Source organism: Lepidochelys olivacea, assembly GCF_965140295.1.
Source record: "Lepidochelys olivacea isolate rLepOli2 genome assembly, chromosome: 6".
Lineage (NCBI taxonomy): Eukaryota > Metazoa > Chordata > Testudines > Cheloniidae > Lepidochelys > Lepidochelys olivacea.
The window spans coordinates 71,536,528-71,561,576 of NC_140416.1; the positions used below are offsets into that span (position 1 = coordinate 71,536,528).

At 38.9% G+C, this 25,049-nt stretch overlaps 1 protein-coding gene across 1 annotated transcript in view; it reads right to left on the reverse strand.

Moving 5' to 3' along the window:
* RYR3 (ryanodine receptor 3) overlaps nt 1-25,049 on the reverse strand; it is a gene marked incomplete at its 5' end in the record, with an annotated part of 579,989 nt that overhangs the window by 403,265 nt on the left and 151,675 nt on the right. Inside the window, 4 exons of the mRNA XM_084631721.1 lie at nt 5,345-5,466; nt 9,023-9,196; nt 18,317-18,473; nt 18,801-18,875. Of these exons, the coding sequence (XP_084487847.1) occupies nt 5,345-5,466; nt 9,023-9,196; nt 18,317-18,473; nt 18,801-18,875 (528 nt within the window). The remainder of the gene's footprint in view (nt 1-5,344; nt 5,467-9,022; nt 9,197-18,316; nt 18,474-18,800; nt 18,876-25,049) is intronic.

The window sequence follows — 25,049 nt, forward strand, 5'->3', positions numbered from 1 at the left end:
GCATAAGCTTTTGTGAGCTATGCTCAAATAAACTGGTTAGTCTCTAAGGTGCCACAAGTACTCCTTTTCTTTTTGCGAATACAGACTAACACGGCTGCTACTCTGAAACTAATCTAACTTGATAACTGACAGCAATGATTCTAAACAATACTGTAGACCATAGTACACAAGTTGGCTACACCGCAGTTGATCAAATCTTTTTTGGCACCATATACTTTTTTTAAAAAACCCAATCCAAGACAGCTGAAAAACTTAGGCTAAGTATTCATTTGCATGAATAATGTAAAAGTAAGCTAAATGTTTTTCATTGAGAAAAGTATCTACTTTGTAGATACAGTTGATTAAATACTGGCTTAAATAGTTAAATAGTTAATATAGCAAAATTGGACAATGTGACAAATCTGACATCTACTCTGGCTGAATTTGACAGTTTTGTTCACTGAGGTCCAAGATTTTTATTTATTTTTTTTTGTGAAGTGGGGACCCTGTCTGCAATCTACAATTTAGATGCTTGGTCTTCATGACTGGTAAAATCTAGCATAAGGGAATTTTGTTCTAACATTGGCTGAGATTAATATCTCTTTGGGAAAGGAAAATATTACCTTCTCTCACATGCGTGGTACAGCAGTTAGGCCAACTACTGCCCTGTTTTTAACCACCCTTCATGAAGAAAGTTATGGAGAAGGTTGTGATAGGAATATTCTGGTGTTATGTGGAGATCTCCAATTTCCTTGACTGCTTTCACATGGGTTTTCAATCCAGTTACAGTGCACAGACAACGTTTAATCTCCTCAGTTGCTGCTCTCCTCCTATCAATGGACAGAAGTCAAATGTCCAAGCGGACTTGCTTAAAACTGTCATCAACCACTGATGCCACAGTGTTTTGTAGACTTTTCTAAGGTTATGACAAGGTTAGATGGGGGCAACACTTTACTGGTTTCATTCTTTCTCTCAGAGAGAATCAAATGGTAGTGATGGCTCATCTACCAGAGGGAAATTGTCATGTCCTAGTGTCTAGACAAGATCAGAACACAGATGAGACTCGATCCTAAAATGGAGGGATGCTGGCTGGGTAGGAGAAGCATCTTGATACCATGATAGAGATGGTGTTAACACTATTACTTTGTTACCAATACATTAGGTTTTGTTAGTTAGTTGCATAGTTTGGGGATGAATGTGGATCCCTGTTCATTCCTCAATTTACAACTAATATTGGATTAGCCTGATGTGTTCCCCCCACCCTATTTCCTGTTGGTTAAATTACTACACATGCTTCTCTCTGAAGCAGACATAAATACAATTATCAACAAATATTTGAGATACCACGGCCAAAATGATGTGTACATAGTAGACGCTTGAAGAAAAAATGGTTACCTACCTTTTTGTAACTGTTGTTCTTCAAAATGTGTTGCTCATGTCCATTCCATTCTAGGTGTGTGCATTCCTACGTGCACAGTCGTTGGAGATTTTTGCCTTAGCGGTATCTGTAGGGTCGGCTGTGGTGCCCTCTTAAGTGCCGTGCTCATGCGCTTGTATATTAGGCACCACCAGCCCTATACCCTCTTAGTTCCTTCTTGCCAGCAACTCCAACAGAGCAGCAGGAGGGCAGATAATGGAATGGACATGAGCAACACATCTTGAAGAACAAGTTACAAAAAGGTAGGTGACCATTTTTTCCTCAGAGTGCTTGCTCATGTTGATTCCATTATAGGTGATTCACAAGCGGTATTCTTGGAGGTGGGCTTGGAATTCTCGGTCTTCCAATATTGCTCTACCAAAGCCAGCATCATCCCGGGACTGCTGCGTAGTGCGTAATGGGACATGAACGTGTGGATGGATGACCAGATGGCTGCCCTGCAGATATGCTGGATCAGCACTTGGGCTAGGAAAGCTGCCAAAGAGGCTTGCACCCTGGTTGAATGGGCGGTTCCAATTGCTGGAGGGGGCACCTTTGCCTGATCATAGCAGCAGTGAATACAGGCAGTGATCCAAGAAAAAATTCTTTGAACAGACACTGGATGACCTTTCATTCTGTTGGCCAATGTGCCAAATAATTGTGTCGACTTGCGGAATGGCTTGGTCCTGTCAATGTAGAAGGCTAGCACCCTCCTGACATCTAGGGAATGCAACCTGTGCTACTCCTCCAATTTATGTGGCTTTGGAAAAAAGACAGGTACGTATACGTCCTGGCCCATATGAAACTGAGAGACCACCATGGGCAGGAACGCCGGGTGTGGCTGCAGCTGGACTTTGTTCTTGTAGAAGACCATATAGGGAAGTTCCAAGGTAAGTGCCATAATCTCAAAGACCCTGCAGGCAGATGTTATTGCAACCAAGAACACGATTTTCCGGGAAAGGAGGAGGAGGGAGCAGGAAGCGAGAGGCTTGAAGGGGGGACCCATGAGGTGCGACGGCACTAGATTCAGATCCCACAGAGGGATGGGGTGCCAGACTTGAGGGTAGAGATGTTCCAGGCCTTTGAGGAACCTGACCATCATGTCCTGAGTGAAAACCGACCCGCCCTGAAGCAGAAGATGGAAGGCTGAAATAGCAGCCAAGTGGACCTTAATAGATGAAAGGAACAGGCCTTGGAGCTTGAGATACAGAAGGTGGTCTAGGATTAACTACAGAGAGGCCTGCTTGGGCTGAATACCTTTATTTGAGGTCCAACATGTGAACTGCTTCCATTTGACCAGATAGGTCGCTATGGTGGGGGGCTTTCTACTGCTGAACAGGACCTGTTGGACATCAGCCGGGCACTCCTGCTCCTCCGCATTTAATCATGCAGCAGCCAAGTTGCCAGGTGCAGCACCGCCAGGTTCAGATGTGGAAGACTGTTGTGGTTTTGGGACAGCAGGTCTGGCCAGAGCTGTAGCTATAATGGAGCAGCCACCAAGAGGTCCTCCAGCAGCGTGTCGAACCAGTGCTGGCACAGCCAACCCGGTGCTATGAGGATAACCTTTGCCCCGTTCTGCTTGATCTTCATGAGGACTCTGAATTAACAGCACTGGAGGGAAGGTGTACAGAAGGCCCCTGACCATGGGAGCAGAAAAGCATGCAAAAGGGAGCCTCTGTCAATCTCCCAAAATGAGCAGAAAACATGGCATTTCCTATTCTGCCTGGACACGAATAGGTCCACCTGGGGAGTCCCCCACCTCTGGAGGATAATGCTGACCACTTCTGGATGGAGTGACCACTTGTGGCGAGACGAGACGGTCCTGCTGAGGTGATGTGCTAAAGCGTTCCTAGTCCCGGGGAGGTGTGTGGCTACGAGATGGACAGCGTGTTGAACAAAGAAGTCCAAGATCCTGAGGACTCCTTTGCAAAGAGTTGACAATCTGGCTCTGTCTTGCTCATTGATATAGAACACAGTCACTGTATTGTCCATCAGGACCTGGACCATCCTGCTCTTTATGTGAGGCAGGCAGGCTAGGCAGGCTTGGCAGGCCAAGCGTACCACTCTGAGCTCTGTGATGTTTATGCGTAGGGAGTGATCGTGACTTGACCAACAACCTTACGTGCTGAGATCAAGATGCCACCACATTTGATGCCAGGCCTTTTATTAGCCAGTCATTGAGGTATGGGCAAATTTGAACACCTCAACGCCGCAGGTAAGTGGCCACTAGTGCTATGCAGTTTGTGAACACTCTTGGGGCTGACGAGAGACTGAAGGGCAGTGCCATAAATTGGAAATGGCACAGGCCCAACACAAAAGGAGGAATCGTTGTGTCCTGGAAAAATGGAAATATGCGTCCTTCAAGTTGAGGGTGGCCTGGGAAACCATGTGGAACTTCAACTTTTTGAGGTGCTTGTTGAGGTGTCACAGGTCCAAGATGGGTCTGAGGCCTCCTTTCACTTTCAGGATTAGAAAATAACGGTAATAGACTCCTTTCCCCCTCATCTTGAGAGGGACCTCCTCTACTGCCCCCATTCTGAGGAGGTTGTGTACCTCCTGGATGAGGAGTTACTCATGAGAAGGGTTCCTGAAGAGGGACAGGGCAGGGGGGTGGAGGGAGAGTTGGCCAAGAACTGCAGGGTGTAGCCTGAAGATATTATGTCAAGCACCCAATGATCCCAGGTCAGCCACAACCAGGCTGACCGGAAGGGGTGCAGGCAGTTGAGGAAAGAGTAGGAAGGTGGATCCTGGGATGTGACTGGGGCACCATCCTCGAGTGTGCCCTCAAACTTCCTTGGTTCCTGGAAGGGCCAGGCTGAGCAGATGACCAGGAAGACAAAGGGTGTCATCATTTAAATCCCTTGTCTTTGTCCTTTTTCCTATAGGTGCTCAGCTGGGGAGTCCCCCAGGACCTGGACAGAGGAGGCACAGCTATATACAAAGGAGGTAACAATAGCGGTTAAGAACGGCTAACACTCTTGCAATTCAAGATGAGGCACTCTGACCAACCGTCTTAGGTGGTCAGAAGGAACTCAGAGGGCGTAGGGTCGGCAGCACCTAATATACCAGCACATGAGCATGGCACTCAAGAGGGCACCACAGCCAACTCTATGGATACTGCTAAGGCAAAAATCTCCGATGACTGTGCATGTGGGCATGCATATGCCTAGAATGGAACCTACATGAGCAAGCACTCGAAGAATGTCTGATGTTTTAGGATGCAGAATGTAGCCCCACCTACTTCATGGAGTTTGACCATTGGGAGCATAAAACACTTATTCTCCAAACTTTGTAAAGGGATGCAGTTCACTTCTGGATAGAATTCAAGGGGTTGATTTCTGAGCTACAAAGTCATAAGTGGTCTGAGTCCTAGCTATATAAGGGAATCACTCCTTCCCCACACTTAGCTGGGACAAACTCAGATCAGGAAAGATGGTTCTGTTAACACTCTAAATACGAGCATTTTGGGGACCAAGTTAAGGCATTTTTGGTGGAAAAGGCTTGACTCTGGAATTCAATTCTCTCATTGATCCAACAGAGCTGAGACTTTCCAGACATAGCGCACAGCTCATCCATTCTCTCAAGGCTCTGTTTCTTGGTGGGAGACAGTCTGCTGCATCTGGAAACAGCCTATTAAGGGCACATGATGGTAAACATTTTGAGAAAATTTAAAAATGTTTAAAAAAATATATATGATGGGGACATACTATCAGTAATCATGGGGCCAAATGAAATTTGGGAATCTGGAATTGGACCCAAATATGAACTTTCAGCACTCTATGGTGTTTGGATTCATTGTTCAAGTTTGGCTGATTGTAGAGACAGGCATTACTGGCAAAGCTAGGTCCCAGATCTAATTATAAATCTAAAAATAATTAAATTAAAACATTTCAGTATATTTGAAAATAACTACATAAAACCCACTATAGATAATGCTGTGCCATATACCTTATAAATTGGCTAAATAAGCTGGAAGTATTGCGAATGATTCGAGCAGCCTGGGATTCTTCATGTTGACACCTTTGTAATGTTAGACCATCATCCATATGTCCTTCTTGGTGTAATATAACCTATGAAATGTAAAAATAAAATCATGTTTGGAGAAAAATGTGCAATTGCAAATATAAAGCCTATAATTAGACAAATAACTTGCATTTGGCAGAAACAATATTTCAAATGTAATTTTAATACTTTGCACCTCTTGCTTCAATATTGTGCTAAAATCTCCTACCTAATTTTGAATTATATATATAGTATTTATATAATAGCTGAAATCCACTTTGTCCAGGCACTTCTAATACTGATAATTTGCCTATAACAATAATGAATTCTTCAGTCTCTTCTAGCAAGTCCACTTAGAAAATGGGAAGAGAGATTATTAGTGAACCTTTGAGATTCTTTAAACTTCCTTTTAAAGATAACATAACAAAATGTCAATGTAAAAACAAAGATGCTTTCCTTTCTAAGCTCTACCTTGCAGGAAAAGGAGGACTGAATTTACTATTTTAAGAATCACCAGTCTACAGGACTCCTGCATGGAAAAACTACAAACAGGAAAACCAGTTAGAGTGACAAATATCTATAAGACATACTACCCAGCAAGAGGAATGATGTTTTGAAAGCATCAACATTTACCAAAAACTTCTCCTGATTCATCTAACCATTCTTACATTGACCTGGGTTCCTGATGGATCACCAAACTAAGTACAGTCAGTCCAGGCCTTTCTAGATGGGAGACCTCAAAGAAACACTTAGGAGCTTCAAGAAGTGGTACTGATGTTTTAGTAGGTCTTACCTCTGTCTTCAACTATTCCCCCACCGTAATAGCATAAGATGAGAGAACACCATGCTGACTTTTGAAGATGATGTAAAACCCAGGTTCATTTGGAGTCATTCAATTCCATGGCACTTTTGGCCAGAGTAGTATGATTTGCCCTGTTGCCCCATTTTTGCCCCAGTAATTACATTCAACCTATCTGAATACCCCTTTCATCTTAAGTGTGGCTGAAATGATTAATATCAGTTTGTTGAGTTTGTAAAGTGAGAAAGGATCCTTGAGGGTGTTAAATATATATTTAATGCCCCTGTAAACATAACCACTGATGGATGATCACAATGCGTCAGCCACTACTAGCTGTAAAACTAGCATCTGCTGAAATAATTTTGCTTTCAGATATTGAATACCTTGCTAAAAGAATGACACAGGGAGGTTACTTAATTCTTTTGGCACCTGTTCCATATCATTGGTGCCCAGCACAACATTTTCATTTTCTCATTCGCACAATGTGTTCCAACTGTACAGTCTACCATAACAAGCTCTAAGAATAAGTTGGGGAAATGCTGTAGATAAACTATGTTATTACTAACTCCATTATTCTAAACAAAATGTCCATGGACTTTGAAAAAAATAGGTGGTCATGTGCCTCCGACTAAGGAAATCACTTCAACGCATCTCTCCCTTATAATGGAAGGTCAAGAGTGAGATAGTCTACAATTTTTGGGAATTAAAGAGAATGCCTCAGTACAAGGATTGCCCTTTCTTTTCATCAGCTCAGATCTGAGTATCCCAGTCTCGATTTTAAGCGATATCAGTATTATCTGGATACCTACCTCTTCACTACACACTTCAGTTACTTTCTAGTAAACTGAATCATAAAAGGGGAATACTTCCTACAAGCATTATAAGAAGTTTATAGAACTGCTCCATGAAATTAAAATGCCAACAGATGTCCTGATCTGTGAACTAAGTAAATCTTGTCCTAATCTGTGCCTGTGTTTCTCCAGCAGGGAGGATGCAATCCAAAAAGAAAGCACCAGAGATAGATGCTGCATGTTCTATCTGTCATATTCTTTTCTCTCCCATTTTATGTGCGTTTTCTTCATTTTGTATTAAAGGAAACAACAAGGGCAAAAACAGCTCAACAGCATCTAAACTATCTTCCTCCAGCACAAAAAAAGAAAACCACAACAGTATCTTTAATATCATCTAAAAAAACCCTGTCAAGTAGGCAGGGTCCCCCGTTTAAAAACCAAAAAAACCCACTTCTATAGAACTAAAGTGAAAGGGAATAAGGGAAATTGTTAAAATGAAAGCCTTACTTGTGTTTTTCAGTGTTAAATGTTTAACTGCTTAATGCTGTAACAGTAAAGGTTTTCTTAACACCTTATCCCTAATTGGGCCTGAAAAATCCTCCTTCCTTATCAGCATGATAAATGTGATTCCCAGGATGAGATGCTTTGGTCTTAGACTCCCTTCTAGGTGTAGGGGAAGAGACACACAACAACGTGTAGTACTGAAAAAGTAATACAATTTCCCAAATCTTCTACATGTTGTACTTAGCAAGTAGTTAAGAAGGAAAATATAAAGTTTGCAGTAAGTCTGCCCATTTCATCTAACAAAAATAAATAAAATTTTAAATTATGAGGGTATTTCCTTTTTATCTTGAAATCTGCTTAAGTAAAGAGAATTAAATATTTAGAAAGCTAGAGGTTTTCTCCGTAAGGTGAGTTATCTATTAAGAGGTTTGATTTGTTTCATTTGTTCAGTAAGACTGTTTTCAAATTCTTTCTTGTAGCTGTATGGTTTTCCTAACTGAGACCAATTGAATATCATGGGTGCCTTAATACTAGAGGTTGACTAAACCCTATATTTGGGAGCCTTAATATTATAAATTGACTAAATCCCATATTTGGGCAATCATAGTGACCATTAGGGCTCAGTTCTGCAAGTTGCTGAGCACTCCAGGAACTGATGAATATATATAACTCCGCGTGGCAGGGTGCTACTAGAGAGGCTTAATCAGTTCCTTGGGGGATTGGATTGGGGCTGTGCAGATAGCCTGATGCTTGCCTGGTAAGGGACCGCACCTGCCAGCCTCGTAAGCAGGAGCTAAAAGGCTGGAAGTGAGGTGGGGGGGTTGTCTTTATTCAGGCCTAATTTGATGGTGTCAAATTCCAATCTGCAGAACTGGAATTAATTTGCAAACTTGACACCATCAAATTACGCCTGAATAAAGACTGGGAATAGCTGAGTCACTACAAAAAATAATTTTCCCTCTGTTGATACTCACACCTTCTTGTCAACTACTGGGAATGGGCCACATCCACTTGATTAAATTGGCCTCATTAGCACTGACCCCCCCCCCAGACATTTGGTAAGGCAAATCCCATCTTTTCATGTGCTGTATGTTTATACCTGCTTACTGTATTTTCCACTCCATGCATCTGATGAAGTGAGTTATATCCCACAAAAGCTTATGCCCAAATAAATTTGTTAGTCTCTAAGGTGCCACAAGGACTCCTTGTTGTATTTACTGATACAGACTAACATGGCTACCCTCTGAAACCTGTATATAGTGGGAACTGGTGCTGCGGACTTGCTCACAAATAAAGAGCATGGGTGTTGCACCAGCCTGAAGTGTCCCTGAGTCTCTGAGAAGAGGGGGAGAAGGGCCAAACTGGAGGGTCATGGCGTGCACCACGTTACTCTCCTTCTATGTTCAATGGGGGTTTAAGGCACTCAACACCTCAACATTGTCAGGATGAAAGGCAATAGGACCCAATTGATCTCTTACACCTTTAATTTCTATGATTTTAGCTTATACTTTTATTTTTTTAAACGCTTACCTTTCTTTTCAAGGGTCCTAAACGTGGTGCTTTAGCATCCTGTGCTTGATAAGTCAGCCACAATGCACTGGTTACATGCTGGACAAAACAAATGGAATCACCATACTTTATTTCGGCGACTCCCATGCCTTCTATGTCCCGTTTATGAACAGTTTCCAGTTTTTCCTTTAGTTTAAAAAAATATAAAACAAACAATAAAATGCAAAAGTATTAGTTTAATCTCAATAGGTCAAAGGCAAACATTATACTCAGTAATGCTGAATAAAGCCTATACTAACAACTTTGCTAACAGATGAAGCTAAACGTACACCTTTACATAATTTATTCCTTGATCTAACCAAATCAATAAATTACATTCTAGCCTCAGAAAAAATGCTTATTTTAAATCTTCTTTCATTGTTATAACCATTTTTCAGCACAACAACCAATTAAATAAATAAGCCCAATAAGTTCAACTTTTGTGAGGATTTACTCAAAGCTAGCATTACATGTATATTAACCCTCTCCCCCCAAAAACAGAAAACAATTCTAGTTCACTTTTTATTCACAGTTAATAAAGCAACACCCCATCTGCTCTGCAGCAGACACTGGTTTCTGAATTGTTCCTCTGTACATGACTAGAAATTCTGTGGCAGCTTCACATAAAAAAAAGCTAAGAATTTTATTGAATTAAATATGAAAATAAATATAAATAAATTTGAGTGTGATTTATTTTTATATTAAAGTTCAATTAATTTTCAATGTGATTTTTGAATTTACAAATTGTATATGTAGAGAAAGTTGCTTGGGATTGTGGGATAAACAAATTAGCTGGTTATTTCCTCTATAATGATCAGCAATTAATTAGTTAATAATGACAAATTTAGAGTTAGCACCCATGTGAGATTAATGGGAATTATTCACATCTCTCCAACTGTTGTATAGTGCTTTTTGGAAACTCAGGCTACCATTAGACCACTTTACATTCAGTTCACAACTGGAAGATTTTCTTCCCACTGAAGCAAATACTGAAAAATGATCCCTCACTCTCACAGATCTTGGGAGACAGACCAGTCCTCGCTTATAGACAGCCCCCCAACCTGAAGCAAATGCTCACCAGCAACCACACACCACACAACAGAACCACTAACCCAGGAACCTATCCCTGCAACAAAGCCCAGTGCCAACTCTGTCCACATATTTATTCAAGTGACACCATCATCGGACCTTATCACATTAGCCACGCCATCAGGTACTCATTCACCTGCACATCTACCAATGTGATATATGTCATCATGTGCCAGCAATGACCCTCTGCCATGTACACTGGCCAAACCGGACAGTCTCTACGCAAAAGAATAAATGGACATAAATCTGACATCAGGAATCATAACATTCAAAAACCGGTAGGAGAACACTTCAACTTCTCTGGCCACTCAGTAAAAGACTTAAGGGTGGCAATTTTGCAACAGAAAAGCTTCAAAACCAGTCTCCAAGGAGAAACTGCTAAGCTTGAATTAATATGCAAAGTAGATACCATTAACTTGGGTTTGAATAATTGAATCTATTTCTGTAAGTTAAGTATCCTCACACCTTCTTGTCACCTGTCTAAATGGGCCATCTTGATTATCACTACAAAAGATTTTTTCTCCTACTGATAATAGCTCATCTTAACTAATTAGCCTCTCACAGTTTGTATGGCAACTTCCAGTTTATCTGTATGTATATATATATCTTCTTACTATATGTTCCATCCTATGCATCCGATGAAGTGGGCTGTAGCCCACAAAAGCTTATGCTCTAATAAATTTGTTAGTCTCTAAGGTGCCACAAGTACTCCTGTTCTTTTTAAGGGTTTTTTTGTTTGTTTGTTTGTTTGTTTGTTTTTTAAATGAATGTTTCAGTGCCAGTGTACAATTCTGGAGCAAGAAGTGGATTCTGTAGCAAATTCTATGACTGCAAAACTAACAGGACCCGGACAGTAAATCAAATAAGGAAACAGAACATTTGGAATTTATTATTTTAGTATGGGCTTTTCTACATGGCAATTTAAGGTACAGCAAGCCAGGTTATGAATGTACAGAGCAGCAACATGCTGCACACTAAGTGGTTGTGTGGACTCTCCTGTTGTTCGCTAAAAATTTGAAACAGTAGTATGTCAAAAGTTCAATACAGAACTTTTAGTGAGCAGTAGCAGGGTCCACACAGCAACTTAGTGCATGGCAAGTCAGGGTGTGAATGTTCAATGCACTAGCCTGCTGCGCACTAAGTCGCTGAGTAGATAAGCCCTATGATTCCAAATATTTCAGTGCATTGTAAAAAACAGGTATAGCTACTATGTATCTAAATAAGTACTATAGTAGAAATCTATACTCTCTGTATAATATCATTTAACGGTATTATATTTATATGCATTTTGCTTATTTTATTATTATTTTGTAAATGTTTTAACATTTATTACGGAGGAATATTAACAACTTTCCTCTAGTTACAGACAACATTTATAGTTAAGTGGTTGATTCAATGTCATGGTGGAAGCCTAATGTGGAAAGAGGGAGTTCTGAAAGTTCAACAGCCCAAACATACAAGGGACTTCAATAATCAGTTGTTGCATTGACCCGATCCATATATATGGTACACGCACTAAGGAAAGAGAGTTATGAAGAGACTGATGGCATGAATTAAGAAAACTGCTGTTGTGACTATAGACTGAGCTTATTTATCAACACGATTTATGCTCTGGTTCTTAAAATAGATTTTTTTTTACACTTGGACTAAACAGATTTAAGATTAAATGTTCAAGTTGCTGATGTCATCTGTAAGATTGCCTCCCACTCTTACTGCATTTCACTCTTTATCAAAAAAGTATTAATACTGCTGTAAATGCAATTGTAGCAAAGCAGATCACATTGCCGTAGATAGATTAAGCCAGCAGTTCCATCATGCCACATATTCAGATCTAGAGGCAGAGAGCATGTATTTCAAAAATCATATTTAGACTCATTGGTACATGAGTACTAGGTTAATTGTAAACAATTTTTCATCAATATTTATTTATTTATTTATTTATTTATTTGAGGACCTCCCCCAAAACATATCACAAAATATCGATCTGATTTCTGGTGTCAGGCAAAATGGATCCTATGGATCTAACTCAGTAAGAGTGGGAGGCAATCTTGCAGATGACATCAGCAACTTGGACATTTAATTTTATGACTTTAAAAAAAATTATACACGGACTGAGCATTTTTGATATTTACAGTCTTTCTAATGTTACCAGGGTTAGGCCAGTCAATGCTTCAGGCATAGACAGACCCACCAATGTTACTAAGATTATGTTTACTATTAATGTTCCAGTGATACAAGGATGAAGCACAAGGTATTTGTCCTCTCTAAAATTCTGTGATAATACCAACTTCAGGCCCCAGAAAATCAAGATGAGTTCTTTACCAAGGCCTGGCTCAGGGTTTCCACATGTTCCCCCTACAGTTAGGCAACAGGCAACCTTCATTCACTATCTCCCCTAATTCCTTCCACAAAGCAGGTCCTTAACAAACACGAGTTCTATCTAATATCTAGATAGGTATTTATACTGTTTGGGTATATTGATAAGCCTGATTCAGTCTTCTCTGTGTGCAAGAAGTCAGAGCACAAAAGTTAAGGATGGTGGTGGGCTGGGAAGAGGGCTTGACACTGAATTAGAGGTCTCAGATCAGAGTAAATCAACTGAATTATTTTGTAAGGGTCCCAGATTTGCTCAAACTCATAACGAGAAAGACCAAAGAACTGCCACACTGGACAATATCAATAGACCATATAGTCTAGTATCATCTCACTGATAATGGTCAATGTTGGAAACTTTGGTGGAAAACCTAGCTTTCTCTCTGCCTCCAAATTCATGCAATACACATTGCTTAATATACTGCAATGTATTGTATCCACTGAATGATTACTTAGTCCAGGCCAGGATATCAATAGACCCTTTGTGGTAACACTGTACAGCATCGGCTATTTTTCTCAGTCTGGGAGCTAGAAAGTCAGGAAGAGCTATAGTAACTGTGTTTGTCCAGCACCCTGGATTTTAAAAAAATCCCTTTGTGTTTACTAAAGTTAAGTCCCGTCTCTTTCCCTTTGTAACATAAACCACATGTCTGTGGTTGGAAGGTTTATTCTGATCCCAGTGCCCAAACAGCCTATGTCCTTGAGTATAACAACAGCACTTGAATGTTTTTATCTTACCTCTTTGAAGTCAAGATATTGAGATATTAAAAATAGCTATTAAAACATGAAGTGCATTTAATGATGTTTGCCATAACTATGTTAATTCTCTTTTCACTTGCATGGAGCTGCCACATTTCAATGTCAATTTAAGCCTGAATAGACAGCATTGCAATGCCAAGATGAAATGAAATTACCATGTACTCCTTGGGGATGCCATTACAATGTCAAAACCATGGGAAAATGTCAGATCAAGTTTTTGGAGATTGTACTGTGACGTCCAAATGAGATGAAATTTCATCTAATTTCAGTGCATATTTATGGTGAGGACATTATGACGTTATGAACTTCTAAAAAGAGTATAATACAATGTCACAAATAAAATAAAATCATTTTGGTGCCAATTATTAATGTTGGCTGAATAATCGCTTAACGTTTGCACAGAACTTTGAACATGTAAAGGACTATAGTACTAACTCTGTGAAGCTTATGCCAAAGGAAACAAAACTACTTCAGTACAAGCTTAAAGGGAGCATGTTATGATGTTGAAATCAAGCTATGTTAATACAACATTAGCTATCAAAATAAAATATTAAATTAAGTTATACTGAACCTCCAACTGTGCCCCTGTTAATAATATTAAGCCACAAACCAAAGTTTTTCTACCTCATAAATAAATACACAACTTGAATTTTGGCTTTTTTAGGTCAGTTCTTATTTTAACCTTGTGACACTAGGTAACCCCCCAGCTGTTTTGTTCCTTGGAGGCTGGCCAGTTTCCCTATGATTTCAGCTAAGACATTTGGTTCCACTCTCAAGGGAAGAGGGCTGTTTTCTAGAAGCTGAAATGGTAGATAGGTCAGGATTCTTGGCAAAAGCCTGGTCTCTCTTTAAGTATTTATACAGACCCCATAACATGGTAGTGCCTAAGCACTTCCACCTGCAAGGAACACCCTTCTCTTCCCTCCTCATAACCTGTGCTCAGGTTGCTTCTCTCAGGACAGGAACCAATCAGGTGAGGAAAACAAATCACACCAGGAGGTCTGGCTGGTGGCAAGGAAAAAAATCAGCAATCAAACAAATGGAAGAGCAGGGAGGGAAGGCTGACAGAATGGAGGAGGGTAGGCTGTATGATGCAGTCAGTATACTAGGAGGACGGGCAAATTCTGTCAAAAGTCTGGGAAATAGACTAAGGGAAAGTTGGGTGTTCTCACTTCGTAGAGGGAAGCAGGAGCATGAGTGGTGACCGAGGAGAGGCTTCTGTTATGAAGGGAAGGACAGGAATGTGATTAGAACTATGACAGATTTCAGAGTAGCTGCCATGTTTGTCTGTAACCGCAAAAAGAAAAGGAGTACTTGTGGCACCTTAGAGACTAACCAATTTATTTGAGCATAAGCCTTTGTGAGCATCTGATGAAGTGAGCTGTAGCTCACGAAAGCTTATGCTCAAATAAATTTGTTAGTCTCTAAGGTGCCATTAGAACTATGTTGACCCATCTGTAGTCCTTCTGTAAACAGCAGTAAGGAAAGGTCCTTAGGGTTAAGTTCACCCATCCCAAAAATGATTAGGTAGATTAGACAATAATTAAAATGGTATCTTCACCTGCTCCATTTCTCCCTTTATTAACAACACTTGGCAAAAGTTAAAGCCACTTGACAGAAGCAGAGGCCTGCAGTCCAGGATTATAAAAAGAATAGCCTGATCAAGCCAGCTCACTGAGCCTCTGGCTGCACCTTGTCAATGCCTATTTATTGCTGCTGCTGAATACTTCAATCCTATAGCTCCATGTCCCTGAACTCAGAAAATACAAAGCTTGAAGTCTACTTTCTAATTTCTCTTCTACATTAATATAAAGGAAAAAGGAAAACATTCCTTCCATTTTAATTCTGCATGTGAAATGCAGTGTTTAGTTGGTGACAAATATAAAATATATAGTTAATAATGAATATTTGAACATTTGGAAACTATCATATAAAGAGAAATCTAAAATACCTATTTCATTATCTTCTACCAAAAATGAATTAAGCTTTATGATAACTGTTAAACTATTACAGCATCCTAATGCCATTTTAATCCCCAAAGATAGCTACACTTTGGCAGATATGTAGAAACGAAGCCAAATGCTACTGTATGAGTCATCTGTGACTTTTAAATGCATTAGAATGTTATTTACTTTGACTCTGATGTTAATAATTTATTTTTATCTTTACATACTTTTAAGAAAATAAAACCTGAAGTAGAAAATATGAATTCTGAAATATTAAAAAAAATAAAAAAGAAACAAAAATATTATTTTTGAATTAATCCTAGTTCTTCTATAGTTGTGCCCAGAAAGTTTTATAAATGGCAGCTGAACTCAGTTTAGCAGAGTATGCCAAGTACTGTGCTAGAATAGGAACATCCCATCTCAAAGCAGGATTACACCCACCAGCTGTGGGGAAACTGTTGCCTCTCCACTCACAATAGAATATTTCCCTTAAAACATATAAGCTGACATTTTAAAACTGAGGTGCTCAAAAGTGGGCCCCTAAATCCATATTCAAAACTTAAATAACAGTCTGATTTTAAAACTGCTGGGCACCTGTAGTTCCCATTAACTTCAGTGGGAGTTATGGGTGCTCAATACCTCAGAAAAAAATCAGGACAAAATAGGACTGCAGGAAATGCTACATTTGAAAATGTTGTTCGTAATGGCCACAGAAAACAGATAAACTAGTTGGTGTATCTGTCATTAACATCTTTCCAGCCATCTTCACTTAAAGCAGTACAGTTGCCTATGAAACTTCCACAAAATTTATACAATAATTTTAGTTTTCTATAAGGTGCAGACTTCTTCACCTCTGCTCTATTTTTATAGGGAGACATTAAGAAAGAATCTAGTATGAATTCATATTTTTAAAAATTATTCCTAGTATCAGAGATGCTTGTGTAAAAGCAATTGAGTTATTGGAAATGAAGTGCATTGTGAATGTGCAAAGAATGGAGAGAAGAAAAGTCCTAAACATGCTTCCAGATCAGGAGGAATGCAGTTCAGAGGACAGAAGTCTAAATAATAACAGTGATGGTACTGTGAGGCAAGGTTAAGAGAAAAGGGCTTATTATTCAGAAAAAAAGAAACCTGAAGGGGAGACGTGATACCTGTCTACAAAAAACACAAAGCAGTATTTGTAAGGAGCTCAGAAGCAATTATTCTTGTCAACAAGTACAGAATAAGAATTAATAGGTAAGGTTACCTCAGTGTCTGCAACATTCCCTTGAGCTTCCCAATACTTACTATAGGAAATACTGTGAATATGGAAGTTAACTTCAAGTATTTACTTATCTAAGGTGTTTGTCAAGAGTTCAAAATGTTTCAATCATAGCATTAAAGAATATATCTGGGAAAATACAGGCTAAAAGATAGCAGAAACCTCAAGGAATTATGCAGTGGGTGAAGTTGCCACAGTAAATTGCAGCATTGCCAGTACTGGAAATACCTGAGGCTAGACCACATACCTGCTTCACTGTTCGGCTATGCGGGAAGGAGGACAGGAGGTCCTGGATGTGGCTTTAATTATTGCAACTTTATACTTAAATATCGGGGTGTACCTGGGAGCTAAAATTATACAGTGCAGGTAATTCCATATACTTGGGGGGCTGTTGTTAGACCTTCCATTTTCCAATCCTGGTCCCATACATCCCATGCTGGAACCCCCACCCCTCTCATGTATGCGTAAGGGGTTTATAAAGAAGGGGGAGAGTTAACCCCCTGCCATACTAGTTGTAGAAGCCCCAAACCTCCTTTCTCTGCTCCTTTAAAGGATTCCTCCTTTAAATCACTTACTACTAACCTGGTCCCAGAACTGTTCTAGATATAAATACCTCCCACCTTCCAGTCAGGTGGAGAAGTGTAGCATCCCTCCCCTCCCACAGCCTGGTCTGGCTGTACTGCTTCCTGCCTCTTTACCTCCTTACTACCAGCCTGCCAGACAAGCCCTGCCCCTGCAATTAAAGGAGGCAACTCACCTTTGGTGTCCACTGGACAAAGTCCCCCACCACTTGATACGCCGTGCAGGCAATATCATACATGCAATCCATGTTGCATAGCCTCCATATACCAGAAGGGGCTGGAAAATTACTTAGCCAAATATCTAGTGATCAGAGGTCAGAGGATAATTCCCTGCTAACCTGTTAGTCTGACTCCACTGGTCAAAAGCACTGTTCTTGTGTTTTTTTAAAAAAAAGCGGTATCTGCCTTAATACGACAGTAGCCGTCTGTCTATCAAGGATGGTTTAGGAAAGGGGTTCTCAAACTACTATTTTTTTCATAGTTCAGATCACACATAACAGAGAAATTCCCTCATGCATCTTCATGATCATGTAGACCACTTAACCTCCCATTTCCAATCACATCATCCTTGTGGCAACTACAACAATTGCTTACATTAAAAAGTAATATCAGTAAAGTATTTATGCATTTTTAGCTGTCCTTGGAATAATAAATGTTTGACCTGCTGGAAATCAGTTAATCACACTGCCTACTTCTGTTTTTCATCTCCTCTCCCCCTCCCATCTGTACTGTTTTTCTCAACTGGAAATGAGGAAAAATGCTAGCACCATATGATTAGTTAGCAGCTCTCTACAGGTCACAGTTTGAGAACCTGTGGTTTAGAGATTGACCAACTAGGAACCTGGGTTGAAATGCTTCACTTGCAATGCCACTACTATCTACACAACTACCTAAAGTGAGAACCAGGACAGAATTTGTCCCAGTGAAATTAATCCTACCATGATACATGATAATAATGACTCTCTTAATGAGGTTCCTTCCAACTAAAATGATTCTATGATCATATCTAGAATAATTATATCTAAAGATAGTCTGTCATCTTTTTTGCCTATTAATAATTTTTCCAGCATATAATAATCTCAATTTGTTCAACATAGTATCAAGTTTTTAAGATGCAAAAAACGCACTACCATCTTCAACCAGAGTTACTTATTCTTGTACAGTATTTGTATTCAAAATCACTGTCAATTGCTTCTTCCTTTTAATAATTCTCTAAGATGCTGGAACCTATTTTGATCTAACATTTGAGAGCTTCATAATTATTTACCTTTGATGCTCTAAAACAAAAGGAAGTAGATTTTGTGTCTGACTTCCCTCTGTCTAAAAGTGAAAGACCTTGTTCTTCAGTAAGTGCCAAGTACTGTCCTGTTGTAATGTGTCGAAGGCGGAAAGGTTGTCCCCATTTGATGTAACTGCCACTCCAACTAAACAAACAGATAGCAAAGATTAATCTCAAAATTACATGAAATGAACATTTCTACTTGGAGGTTTAAAAGACCTGCTGAAAATTCTTAAAAACCATCATATTCACAAACAATTCTGCTGAGATATATGTTCAATATTTCTCCTTATCTTTGTATTATTACAGGTTAGTTTTTATTAATATTAATGGATGGACTAAAATAAGTCAAGTAGCAGGGAAAAAATTTTAAATCAAGCTATACCTCTGGATAATCCATAGTAGAAGATCCAATCAAATTCCTAGTAATTTAATGGGATCTACAAACAACACTGGCACAAAATTACAGTACCTTATACGAAGGGGTTCCACTCTCCACAAGGATCTTGCACGAACACCAGCTCCTCCTATTTCATACAATACCCTCCTGCGGACAGATTGAAAAGATCATCTCCATGTGGTTACTTATAATACAAGGATTTTATAACTTATTACGTCACTGAACACTATTTTTCCAGCCATGTTAAGTGGAGGTGAATGGAGACCAGATTCCTACTCATCAACTGCACGGTCTATGTAAGAGTTTAAGTTGATCCACAACCATCTGATTTTTTGTTGTTAAATTTGCAGTGTCGAAAGATCTGTAGCTCTCTTTCCTCAGCTACTTCGTCTTAGGTGCTGATAAAAAATTTTGTAACTTCAAAAACACCAGATCAATTTTATGTCACTTGATTGTTCACAAATATCTCTAATTCATAGAGGTTCCCAATCACAAGTATGAATTAATAAGGCTGTATGTACATAGAAGTACGATAGTAAATATAATTACAGAAAACTGAACACATTCAGGAGCTGTAATTTACAGCAACCTGGGTAATCAGAATATAATTTCAGGGTTTTAAATTCATTGTTAGATCAATATCTGAATTTCAAAGATTGTACATATATCTGTACATATTCACAAATAAAAGTACTGTAATGTACTATAATTCCAATTATATGTTGTGAGACAGTTATTACAATGCTATCTGCAGGAACATTGCATTTTTATTGCTAGAAAGACTCATCCCTTGCATTTACTAAAGGGAAACACTGCCTAAAAATATGAAAGAAAAATATTGAACAAATAGCCCTCACAAAAACACTTAATTTAAGGAGTTCAGAACAATAAAATAATTTTAAAAAGACAGACTACCTCAAATGAAAGATAAACATAACACCAGTAGCCCCTGTCCAACCATTCAGGAAAAGGTATGAAGTAAACAGTTTGGCATCATACTATCTCTTGAAGGTCAACTGATTCAGGTTCTGCCAAATCAACAGGGGCAAATGAATTCCTGAGTTAAGTCCCTCCATTCCGTCACCAGCCTCTAAGCTCTCAAATATCAGGACTGTTATCTTAAAGGCATCAGCTGTTCTCAAATGCTGTGTTGGTGCATGGGGTAAGAGGCAGTCCCTCAGGTAGGTAAAATTAGCCACATAAGGTTGAAACGGTAAGTATCAGCACTTCAAATTGCACCTGGGAGTGAGTAGAAAATCAGTGCACTCTTTGGGGCACTGGTGTAAAATGCTTCTTTGTAGACAAGCTGCTGCATTCTTCACTGGTTCCATTTTGATTTGCCTATCAAGATAGCCCCATGTATAGTGTATTACAGAAATCCAAACTGGAGGTTACACAGACTGTGGGGGTGGTTTACCAAAGGTATTATTTTTGGAATTTGATGGCAGTCATTGCTATATTTCCTTTTTTTCATCAATGATTGGGCTCTCGGGCAAGATTTATGCAATTATTACTGTGTGTATACTTACGGTATATGGAGTAACAAAGCACTGTACTCAAATAGTATTCTGCTGTGCTGGAAGATGACTTATTTAAGGCTTATGCCTTAATCTTTATCATCTTTCTTTTAAGGTATATTTAATTGTTTTTAAAACATCAACAAAATAACAATTGATTAAGTATGTTAATTAACAGAGTTCTGAAGGAGGGAGTATGGGAATTAAGGGACCACTGGTCCATCCATTGCTACTCCCCTACCTCCCACTAGCTGCAGTAGCTTGCAAAGTTGTTCATTCAGCTGGAAAACTTTATCTCCATATCAACCGTCCTTGAGAAAGATTTAAGGAGTCCCACTTAATGCAACATTTTCTGTGATTCACACCCTCTACCAAAGAAAACAAATATAATGACAAGAGTAGTTTTGTAAGACTAAGGTAAAAAGCACAAAATCTCTTCTTAGAGATAAAGAAAACATTCTACTCCATCAACTAACAGAAACTATGAAAAATATTAAATTCTGCCATGTTAAAATTTTTGGGCTATGAGAAAATGTTAAAGCCCTTGGCTAACTTATTACTTTTTCCACAGTTACCAGAAAAAAATGATTCTATAGTTTGAAGCAGCTTTACCTATTCTAAAATGTTTTAGGATCCCTTTTAAACAACCTCACTATCTCTCTTCATAACTTATCTGTATTTTTCTTATTGCATAGTATAGTTGTTAAATGATTTTCACACAATATTTAAACTCTTCTTTTCTATTAATGTATGCCAAAATTGAACACTCTGTTCACTGTCTGAAATTATTTGTGGACTTAATGTTTTTGTTAATAAGGTTTAATCATCTAAATTGTTTTGAAAATATGAATAAAATTGAAAAATAGCCAAACTTTTTTATAAATATTTAAAATTCAAGTCCAGTTCAAGCTGTTGGTGGAGATTTCAGGTCTGATTTTTCCCATCTCTGTTTGTGATTATGATCATTTGCAAAACGTTCTAACATGTACAGTGTGGTATTGTTACTCGCACTTTCAGAAAAGTTATTACATCATGTCAATTAGAGAAAAAGAACTAAAGTAAGTAACTTCTTTTCTAGGCTTCACTCTTCCAAACTGCGAGATTAGTGCTTTTGGGAAACTGTCAGACTACATATTTCATTGAGGAGACTACTGACAAGGAGGGTTAGCGAGAGTCTTACTCCACACCTCCCCACTCATTAACTGGTGGGGGCCATTGTCTGGCTTGTCGGAAAAGATGTGTGCCCCTTTAAGGGCTAGAAAGCCAGGGAGTGACTTTCAACTGCAGTGGCAGACCAGGTCAGTGTGGGGATGCTGATCCATTCCTCCTCTCCTCCCCCCACAGGTGACTGGAAGAGATGTGGGGTGGGAAATATATAGGTACATGCCCGTGCAGGAAAAGCCCTCTTTTAGCTGCCACTCATTTCCTGTGTTACACTAGGCAAGACAATTAATGGTGGTGTATCTCAGTTTCTTCATTTGCAAAATGGGTATAACGACATTTACCTGTCTAAAAAGGTGTGGTGAGATTAATTCATTAATGTTCAGAAAACAATTTGAACCCTTGGAGAGAAACTGCTAGAGAAGTGTACATTATTAATTATCATATTACACTACAGTGCATTCCTCTAGAATCTGAGCACGACAGAAGGGTTAATTTAGATGGGCTCATTCTAGATGTGAAACAAATCTGAATCAGTGATTTTATTCCATAACTGCAAGACCTTCCATTTTATATTCTGACAGGTTATCTTCTCTCTCTCATGTCAACATAGGAATTTATAGGTGGGCTTTAATAATTTGTTTTTTGTTGGTGCTTCTGTCCTTTTCATGTATTCACCCATCCATCTCTCAAGGAGCATTAGCTGAGCTACTCAACATGAATGCTTGATTCATACCAAGTCCTAAGTGTGTCTATCAAAATTTCCAGTTACTGATTCTTTTGTAGCTTTCACACAGTTGTGGAAGGTAATCTGTGTGGTTTGTTTTTTCCTTCATTCTCAAGTGGGAGAAGGCAACAGGAAAGCATAAGAAATACAAGAGTGTAGTCAGTAATTAGTATTTGTTCAAAGGAACACACCAACTGCAGAAGTATTTCCTCTATTAATGCAAACGATTGAAACTATTCCAAAAAATTCACAGAGGGGTTAAAATGGACAGACCTAGAACAGTGGAACAAAAAGACCTCATAATGGGTCCACTTGGTTAGAAGATCAAAAATATGAAAAGTTTGATGGTCAAATTCAAATTTGATCCATATAATGAGATTTGGTTTTCATTTTACGAAGTATTGTTTAACAGGGCAGTTCAGACTGGTTTGTTTTAGGAATGTTTATCTAAGATTACTGACTTCCAGGGCCAACCCTGGCCTTTACACTGCAATGGTAAATATTATAACACTTCTGGTGCTTGGATGAAATGACAGGAATGATGACCAGAAAATTTCTTACACAAACCAAATCTCATTCCATTTACCTTTGCAGAGGGAAGACCTGCTCAGCCCTTAAGGGGGCTGGACTTTTTCTTTATTTACATTTACTTTTCTGTTTTACAATAGAGCATACAGCAAAGTAGTTTAACTACACCTAAATCTACAGAACTCCTGCTCTGACAAGCCTATTAAAATATTATAGACTTGTGTACAAGTTACATCCCATTGAATAGATAATATCTTTTAAACTGAAGTTGTATTCTGAAATGTGACTAAATTGGCATTGTGGAGACCATATCATTATTGTATCTCTATGATTTCCACATCAAATCTGTTTATTATTGTTTTTATTTGCCCAACTGTTCGGCCTGCACACTCAACTTATGATCTTTGTGTGCATTTTCACTTGCAGTAAAGATTCTGCAGATCCAATTCTGTCCACAGTCACAGAATTCAAACCAACTTGGATGGGATTTCCATAAGTGCAACTGAGGACAGAACTTGACCATGCAACTGGAAACTGATTTATACTACCACAGATTGGGTACAAGCTAGAAATCAGTCAAGCTTGTTTTCTTACAACAGTGTAGGCTCTGTAGTTCTAAACAAGATAAAAGAGTAGCGTAAACTTTTGGCCACTAATAAAAGCAGAAAGGATGGAGAACACACACATGGATTAGACCTGCTGAATAAGGAAGTGACATTTTTACATAATCACTTTTCTGAACATAACTGTTCTTTAAACATAACCTTTCCATTAACAAAAAATTCGGAGATGGCAATTTCCCTGATGCTGTCTTCCCAAAGTATTCCTAATAAATCTGAGGCAAAAGCCATGTGCTACCATGTTAAAAAAAAATGTGAGCACTGTAATGAATAGTGTGCTTCAATAGTATCTGTCCCAAGATACACTTGGAGAGCTGTATTTAAGCATTGTTTACCAGCAGTCTTTAAGGGTATGTAAGCAACTTGAATATCTATTTGTACCTAAATGACCATAAATGAAAAAAAATTGACAAAGAGCTATGTGAGGTGGAATAAATAGGTAAGTAAAGTATTCTCACCGCAACATCAGATCCCAACTCCATTCAGTTTGAATATTGTCCTCACACTTTGTGATTTCTCCATTAGCCTACACTAAACATGTGAGACTGGAGAGCCTTCCCTTACAGCATCAGAAACAAAAATGTTTCTGATAATCTAGAATCAAACCTAATGGGCAACAAGAAAAATGCCACACTGCATGGGACAGGCTTCAGAATAACCTTTGTTATGTGCATAAGACAAGAGTGAACACAAAGTTCTAGATACAGTTTTTATGTTAGGTTTTCCCTAAGAGTACACTGCTACACACAAACCTGTATTCTGTCGAACCACACAAAGCCAAAGCCCCAAAATATTACTTGTCCTGTTTTGTGACTTTTAACAGCAACATGAACATACTATTTATATATCTTTTTGCACTTAATTTGCTTGCATCTTAGGGAAAAGAAAAAATGAAAGGTTCTTTGCTTAATAATGATAGCATTTAACTAGTCCTAATTAGGCTGTGAAGTTCACACATCAAGGTGAATGGGATCAGAGAAGGAACAAGGATCACATTGTGCTGTTCTTTCTTACTTACAGACATTTTCTGCAAGATTGGATTATCAGAGAAGTAGCCCTTATATTATTCTTGACAATGAAAAAAACATACAATTTTCTTTTTAACTAAAATTTTGGAATTTGCAGAATATTGTAGAATGTAGTAAAAAAATCTCAAGGATCAGTCATTTTTCCACTGATGCAATTTTTTCTCATCCCTGATGTTCAGTCAGGGGTTTGGTTGTTCCCCGCCCCACCCTCACTGTTGTTTGTTTGGGGTTGGGGTGGGGGGATTTGCTGTGTGTGTTTGAGCAAGGAACTATCAATGTCGAGACTGTTGCAGCAACACACTGAGAGATGCAGCTCTCGTGTCTGACAGGCCCCTATGTTTTGATCAGGAAGAATGTGCACTGGGCTGTCACAAAGAGTCAGGGCTTCCCTAGGCTCTACTAACATACGTTAGCAGATGCCTAGTGATCAGGCTCAGAATTTGTCTTCACTCATGCATTGTTTTAAGTCCCCCACCCCAGAATAAACAAAGTTCACACTCCTCGGTGAGGACTCAGTCTTTGCCAAATTTCAAGTTAAACACTTTTGTCACTTTTGCTTAAGACTTAGTAAAAATGGTAGTTAGACTATTTTTACAATTACTGTAACTCCAGAAAGAATGTTATTTAACCTTTCTTCCAAAAGGTTCACCTTCAGACAGAGGCCAAGCATGGAAAATTTTAGCCCCATAAATAAATGTTTCAGAAAATTACCAGGCATGTGAAAGCAAGATTTATAATAG